At 32.3% G+C, this 8,401-nt stretch overlaps 1 protein-coding gene across 1 annotated transcript; it reads left to right on the forward strand.

Moving 5' to 3' along the window:
* Positions 1 to 2,401: 2,401 nt before the first annotated feature.
* On the forward strand, positions 2,402 to 4,328 carry LOC112524432 (hyoscyamine 6-dioxygenase-like). Its single transcript, XM_025134233.1, has 4 exons — positions 2,402 to 2,694; positions 2,799 to 3,037; positions 3,116 to 3,431; positions 3,902 to 4,328. Exons 1-4 carry the CDS (start codon positions 2,482 to 2,484, stop codon positions 4,148 to 4,150), a joined length of 1,017 nt encoding a protein of 338 aa, XP_024990001.1. The 5' UTR covers positions 2,402 to 2,481; the 3' UTR covers positions 4,151 to 4,328.
* Positions 4,329 to 8,401: the final 4,073 nt, after the last annotated feature.

Genomic DNA, 8,401 nt, shown 5'->3' on the forward strand with positions numbered 1-8,401 from the left:
TGTGTTTGGTTTGCTGATGTTCAAATACAAGAAGTCAAGAATGCATAGATTCGTATTTTTATCAGCTATGGCGGAGGGTCCGCATGTGGCGATTCCATTGAGGTTAAGCATTGCGACCGCTTGGCCTCTAAAACCCAAACTCCATAGGTATACATACACTTTTGATTGATTTTCGTTTTTACATGTGTAATGTTTGAATTATTAGCATCATGTCAACGACCATAAGTCTAGTGTTATTGTGGTGGAGCGGTTAGGGTTTAGTCGGAAAATTTCAAGTAATGAGGATCGATAATTGAATTGAAATTGAACAAGCGGTTCGTTTCCAAACGTTTTGAGAAAATTCTAAGTTGACAGTAGTGCAGTACACCTGTGACAAAGGGCTGTTTCTTTTTTCGTTTTGAAGCAATAGGCAAATAGGTTTGATATCAAATTTGGAGCAATTAAAGCTTGATCCTGAAGTACATGCTATATCTTGAATTTGGAAAATAAAATGCAACCTTTGAGAGTCAATAAATGGGGCGAGCTACTCAATTGCTAAGCATCTTATCCTTCGACAATTCAAGGATGGGTGACGGATTGAAGTTCATTGACATTTTTAGGGATATAGTTTGCCTTCGAGCAGTGCAAGGGTGGGTGATGGATCAAAAGTGGACCATTCCTAAGTTGTTTGTGGTAAAATTAGGCTCTCAGAAAGTGTGTTCTAAACATGCACCTGGGTCTCTTCGCTTTTGGCTTTCCTGTGTCTGCCTTTATAAAGTAAGACCTTGTTATTGATTGCCAAATTTGGTGACCCTTTCTGCTTCTAATCTTTGGATCTTGCAAAGAAAATCTAACACAAACACTTGGTTGGAGGTGTATTTTTTGTCTTTTAGGATGGTTTGTATACTGATCTGTGTCTGTTGAGATCGTTAAGTTGGATTATCTATAAGACAGCTAATTTTATCTTTGTTTTTAGAGTATATTTATTGATCCAGGTGACATTTGGGTGTGTTTATTGAGAAGAAATTCCAGTCGGAATAGCAACAAGCCGTTAATCCTCTACTAGTTAAGGTATGCTAAAAAATGAGAGCATCAACGTGGGATCTCACATAAGGCAACCTTTGTTCCCCTCCCCAACCAACGTGGGATCTCACAATATACTTATACTTCATGTAGACATTTTCAAGGTGTTGTTTCTTTTACATAGGCTGGAACTGTTATCTCATAGCCGATGTACCATGTGCCCTTTTCCTTTGTCTTCTTTCAGCTTATCAATCTGCTCCATATGCACTTAGTAATCTGGTCCATATGCACTTAGTAAAGTGGCTGAAAGAAAAGGTCTTTCTTTGAAACCATTGTTTATTAAGATGGTGTCCTTCAACTTTCATGTACTATTTCATTTGCTAATAAAAAGACTTGCTCATTAACTTTCTAAATGTAATTAACTATTCTCTTGGTGTCACTACTCACCAACCTTGTGTTTTCTACACAAATTTTATATTATTAGTTTATTACCTATTATCCCAAAGCATTATAGGGTTTGTGGTGTGGAATTCACATTAAAATATTGATGACATATGAATATTGAAGATTTGATCTCAGCATGCACTTCAAATTTCCAAAATTAGCTGCATCTTTCTTGCCTTGAATCTGAGTTCTGGTCATAGGAGGTTCATCTTTGATAGTCACATTCCTAGTATATACACCTTATACTAGAGCAATCTACTACCAATATTTGAAGATTTTTATGCTCATTTGCATGAGGGTTAAATTGGGGAAAGCATCAAGATTTTGAGCATCCTTCCCAAGGACTCATTCAAACATTTTAGCAGCATATTCGATGTTGGCTTTTTGTTGATTCAGTTTGGTTCTGCACCAGGTACTTGGACAAATTACAATTCATATATTTTGTATCATTGTTGTCTTTTTCATTAAAAAACCTTGGGTCCTCACAGATTTATGTCAATGTTAACTAGTTGTCTCATTATATTATATTTGGCCATTGAAAGCAACATATATCTATACAACTTTCTTCAAGATAGATCTTTGCTTAATATAATCACTGCCAATAACGTTTGGTCTTCTTGGTGGTGATTAGAATATTTATAATAAATGTAGCAAAAGTGCTGATATTAGAAGTAATCACATGTGTCTAACCACTTGATTCCAATTTCTAAATATATGATTTTAGTACCCAACCTAGAAGTTACCTACCTGGCCACTGATAGGTGAAAAATACTTTATTTTCTTTTTTCATAGTTCCAGTTGGGAGATTGGGTGTCTCAAGTTGTAAAATTAAAGAACGAATATGAGGTCTGACATGATTTCCACCGAGACTTGAAAATGCATAAGGGTTTTTAATTGTTTATCTAGGGACAAGGGCAATCTTCCAATCAGCTTATATATATATACGACTCAATGTATCTTTGTGTGTGTATGTATATGTTGTAACAGATGTGTGACTATTGTATTTTAGACAAGTGACTATTTACGTGAGGGGATATGCATATGGAGGATAAAGATTCAAGGTGGTTCGATGTCGATTTTGTACCTGATGATTACATATTCTTGCAGGAAGATAGACCACAAAATCTTGATGATCCAGTTTGTGATTCCATTCCGGTTATAGACCTCGCAAAACCAACGGCCGTACACAGTCATATCCAGCCAGTTGAAGCAATCTTGAAGGCTTCTAAAGAATTTGGTTTCTTTCAGGTACTTTACCCAAAAAAGATTGTTGCTTTTTGTTATCTCTGAGGTGGGTTTCTAATTTCTATTAATAATTATAACCATTTTTATTATCATAAATCATGAAACAGGTGATCAATCATGGAGTCCCAGAAAAGATAACAACTGATGCGATGAATGTTCTTAAGGAATTCTTCAACTTGCCATCCAAGGAAGCGATAGAGTACGTCCCACATACAAAGGGTTGGATTCACACAAGCAGTGATTACACAAAAGTTGGCGCCCATTTATGGAGGGAAAATCTTAAGCATCTTTGTTATCCTTTGGAGGAATGCGTTCAACTATGGCCTAACAAACCAGCCAGATATCAGTAAGTTTTCCGATCTATCATTTTTATTACGTAAGCATCACTTTAACCGTATCCACCTAAGCAAAAGATTGCATACAGGGAGGTGATTGCAGCTTACATACTAGAAATACAAAAATTGAGTTCGAGGATTTTAGAGATGATATGTGAAGGACTAGGACTCGAGCCAGGGTACTTTAAGGATACGAGTGAAGTTCAGTTATTGTCATCAAACTTCTACCCACCTTGCCCAGACCCAAGTCTAACCTTGGGAATATTAGCACACCAAGATCCTAGCCTCATAACTCTTGTGTATCAAGGCAATTCGCCCGGTCTCCAGGCTCTGAAGGATGGTCATTGGATAAACGTTGGTGCCGTTCCTAATGCCTTTGTTGTTAACATAGGCAACCAACTAGAGGTATGCGAGTTTCGTAAGTTAATTAGCCAAAAGTGTAGGATTAATGCATCCGGAGGCCACTGTCATCTTTTAAATCTGAAAAACTATTTCACATAGGTCAAACAACTTAAATATTGCATCTATTTAACTTGATCTGGCCAAGAAGTCGCTCGAATTCCCTTAAATATAGATTTTACGTGGATCCTAGCTAATGTTTGGCTGAGATGATGCTAATTTGGCATGATACTTAGGTTGAATCACCTGTTTAAAACATTGCTAAGCAACTGAGAGATCCAGAAACACCCGTTTTACACTTTTACTCTCGGGGTAGAGGCTGGCTCAACGTACTTTTTTGCCCTCTCCAGACTTGGTGGGAAATAATGGGGTCATTTGGTTTTTTGACTGAGGGATCCGGATGCATTATTCCTGTGGTTCTTGGTACGCTTTTCGCATCAATGATTGATGGTGTGAATTTGTTTTTGTGAGTGCAGATTATCAGCAACGGGAAGTTTAGAAGTATGGATCATCGAGTAGTGACTAGTCCACACGAAACTAGAATAAGCATCGCAACCCTTGTGAACCCGCCTCTTGATTGTATCGTTGAACCAGCAAAGGTTTTGGTGAACGAATCAGAACCATCACGCTACCAAGCTCGTCAATATAAAGAGTATGTTCACCACAACAAGGCATTTGGCGACCACACTGTCACGATACAGAATGCGATGATTTCGGAAAGTTAAGAGCAATAGTTGTTAACAGGATGCTACCAGAAACCTCTCAGTTTGCTGTTGGCATTTGCTGAAAAATCTATCAGAAGTGTGCATGAATTGTTGTATCTGATGTTGTTCATGTTGTACCTTCTGTGCATTGGTCACTTGTATTATAATATGGTATAAGAAAAGAGTTTGCTGTTTGTGATTTTGCTGAAAAATGAAAATCCTACCTAAAGTGTGCATCAATTGTTGTACCTGATGCTGCTCATGTTGTACCTTTTGTACAGTAGTCATTTGTACCATGGTATAATAAGGCATCATGCCACTAAGAGACTTGTATCATAATATGGTATTATTTTATATATAAATTAAAATTTAAAATTAAAATTAATATAATTTCGTATTAAATAATAAAATTTATGTTTAGATTTTTAGAGAAAAATGACATGACAGATAAGTGTAGAAAGTCTAAAACCCCCTTCACTTAACGGGTTCTCTTAACATCGTAGAGAGGGATTAAATCTGGTTGTTTTTTCAAATCACAATGACTATTTTGTAATTTTAAAATTACAAGGATGAAAAGTGTTATAATCACCAAAAAACAGGGACCAAATTTCTAAATATTATAAGTGTAGACTGTGTAGTGGAAGTGTGCTTTATGGCAAATTCAGAAACTTCATCTGCTTTCCTTTAAAAGATAATACATTGTTGTTGCGTTTGCATATAAATGTCTGATATGCATTTTAGTTTTTCTGTTTTTATACTTCTTTTGGTTGTTGCGTTTGCATATAAATGTCTGATATGCATCTTAGTTTTTTTTCTGTTTTTACACTTCTCTTATTTATTTATTTACTTTTACATACATAAATAAATAGATATTTAGAAAAATGTTAGGGCAATCTTAATGGTGTTAAATGTTACCAATAAGCTCAAATCGATTCATATAAAAGTAATAAATATAAAATAAGAGTATAATATGTTATTTGGTTTAACCGAAATAGTAAAAAGAATTACAGAAAACATGAACCGTTTAACTTAAAAACTAAATAACCTGAAACCATTTAACTTCAGATTTTGACTTTTTTTTTCCTTCAAAACTTTCTGTTGTATAAAGCATATGTGTTTTTGTTAAATGTGGACATCCGAGATCAAACCCTTGGAGACATCCAACATCATGTCTGTACATATTTTCTTATGAAAAACTGCTCTAACAATGTTAGATCATTTTAACATACAAAACCTAAGAAAAACTTATATTTCCTCTCGTAAAACTGGTTTCTAAAAGATCAAGATTTTTTACTTCAAAATAGTTTATGAACAAATCTTCAATTTATTTAAATTTATAATATATATATATATATATAGAGAGAGAGAGAGAGAGAGAGAGAGAGAGAGATTTGGGATCATGTGAGACCAATGATTTTTCATGAGACCCGTAAAATCAATTCTCAACATTTGGATTAAATCTACAATCTAATAATTTGAACATTCATAAACGCCATGAGACTTCTCAATAATCACAAGATTGTCAACGTGCAACTTTAGACCATTATATCATTATCTTATAAAGTTGATCAATGAACATAAATTGGCCTTACATGTCTCACGAAAAACTATTGGTCTCACGTGAACCCAACCCTATATATATATATATATATATATATATATATATATATATATATATATATATATATATAAGACTTGTAATTTATAAAATCCATTTAATGAAAACTTGTGACACTTCTTTTATAGAAAGTCATCTAACTTTTAATTCTCATTAAATATCCATTATGTGACAATTGGTATGGTTTTGATTTATTTTATATTTATTGCTTGACTCAAAATAAATATATTCATTAAAGCAGTGTTGATGAAAGCAGCGATTTTTAATGGAGCGGCTAGGGTTTAATAGTGTAATAAATGTATTTATGTCATTTACATATTTTTAGATGAAATGTATTTTAATTCCATTCGTTTTCGTAAGAAATGGTGAATTCTTCAAATTTGGGAATACTTGAAATTCAATTCAATTATATGGGTAACCAAACGTTGAAATGAAATTTGGTCAACGGTATTGACCATTCATATTCCATCAGATTTCGGGGGATTCCGACGAACCAAACACTCCCTAAAAGTTTTTAAAATACCAACAAAAATATTATTTCATAAAACAAGATGGGTATTTGTTAATTATCAAAACATTAAATTGTAAGTTTATCTAATTTGTTAAGATAAAACTGCATATTTATACCAACAGGTATTTGATATGATAATTACTAGTTACGAGAATTATTTCAAGTAGTTATGCCTTAACCATAAGTCTGTTGTACATTCGTACAAAATCAACTTTTTTCTTGGCCATTTTGTGCCCATGTTTACTGATTGTATCTAAGCTCCTTGTCATAAATACTTGATTTTAGTCGACTTTTTAAAAAAACAACTAATAAAGATATAAAATCAACTTTTACAGTCACTAGGCAAAAGATGCACATTAACACGATTGTAGATGAAACTACCACGTTAATATTACATACCTTCTACATTGACATCAATATAACGTGTGTCGTAACAAGATCCATGTTATAACAGAGTTTCTAAAATGCAATAGATAATCAATGAGAATGAAAATAAAGAAACTGTTTGATATTATATAATACAATGGGCTCATTCCCTTATAATGGACATATTTTCATTCCATATTAAACTAAGAAAACGAAAATTCATTTTCATTTTCATTATGTGGCATAAACCAAACAGCCCCAAATATTTTTATGCCATTAATTAAAAATGCATTTCGATAATATTTTTTTACAATACAAAATTGAGAAACTTTTCATAAACCACAATCAATTGGGTAAATATGTTGTCATTCGTTTTTCGTTACTAATATTAGAAGGGTACTCGCATAATTCAGCAAGATGAATCTTTATTTTAATGTCTTATTTTTATTCTTTATCTCTTTTGATATAATACAATTTTATGTGGTTTTGAGAAAACGATAATGTTTTTATTATTTGAATGAAATATAAATTTGAAGATAGCATACAAATTTAAAAAATAAAATAAAATCGATATTAGTATCAAATTAACTATTTAATAGTTATCATTTTTTGGTGTAACTTATTAATTCAACTGTATTATAATTTAATTTAGATTTATAACAAAGTAATTTATATTTGGTTTAATAATATAATTTTTTATAGAGATATATTAAAACTCAATGATTATCTTAATTATATTTTAGATTTTTTATATTTAAAATGGATGTCTATCCTGTATTTGATTATGTTTATTTGCAATTAGTTACGCGAATTTAAAAATGAAGCTTTAATAGGTTGTACTTACGCAAAATTACTTGTAAAATTGAATTTTAAGTAATATACATCAATAAACAGTACGTTATGCATAAAAAATGGTTTTTAAGAGTTTTTTTTTCGAATGCTTTATAATATAGTATAGATATATTTGTGGCAAGTGTAAGTTACGGGTCCGTTCAAATAAAAAAAGTAAATTACGATTTTCGTTATGTGGTTTGTTAATAGTTTTGGTTTGCATCCCTTTGGTTTAGAAATTGCGATTTTCATCCCTATGATTTGCATTTTATTGTTATTTTTGTCTTTGATTAATTCCTACCTTTAAACTGTAAGGGATCAAAACCGTTCAAAATTGTAAACCATAGGGACATAAAACAACAATAACATGTAATTCATAACCATAAAAAGATCAATTAATTACAACCCATAGGGACCACAACCACAATTTCTAAACCAAGCACGAAAATTGCAACTTTTAACAAACTACATGACGAAAAATATAATTCACTTAAATAAAAATGATAAATATCGTGAAAAAGTAACAAATAAATATTAATGTGTAAATCATTAAAAAAAATCATTTGAGAATGCATATTTAGCTGACGTTAGGCATGAGAATGAGACCCGCCTCATTGGAAGACCCAGTGTATTCACCTTGATCAGGTTAAGGATCCTTCACAAAAACGAGGATTGGGGATGAGGACGGGAATCCCCAAAAGTTAAAAACTAGGGATAAGACRGGGGKGGGGSSGGATAATGTGAWCCCCAACTCCSCYTCCGYGGTCCTCGTATATTAAATATAYTAKAWRAKWAYTMKTRMAWKTATTGTATATTTATTACTATATATATACACTATATAATAAAGCATTTGACAAAAACTCTTAAAAACCATTTTTTATGCATGAAGTACTGTATATTGATGTATATTATTTAAAATTCAAGATTACAAGTAAATTATGCATAA

The sequence above is a fragment of the Cynara cardunculus genome, assembly GCF_001531365.2.
Source record: "Cynara cardunculus var. scolymus isolate 2C chromosome LG 13, CcrdV1, whole genome shotgun sequence".
In the NCBI taxonomy this organism is placed as follows: Eukaryota; Viridiplantae; Streptophyta; class Magnoliopsida; order Asterales; family Asteraceae; genus Cynara; species Cynara cardunculus.

Bases quoted from the DNA above. Each gene is read 5' to 3' on its own strand.
- LOC112524432 (XM_025134233.1), top strand. From the start codon at position 2,482: ATGCATATGGAGGATAAAGATTCAAGGTGGTTCGATGTCGATTTTGTA. The intron at 2,695-2,798 runs GTACTTTACCCA...ATCATGAAACAG, and splicing joins AAGAATTTGGTTTCTTTCAG to GTGATCAATCATGGAGTCCC. The intron at 3,038-3,115 runs GTAAGTTTTCCG...GATTGCATACAG, and splicing joins AACAAACCAGCCAGATATCA to GGAGGTGATTGCAGCTTACA.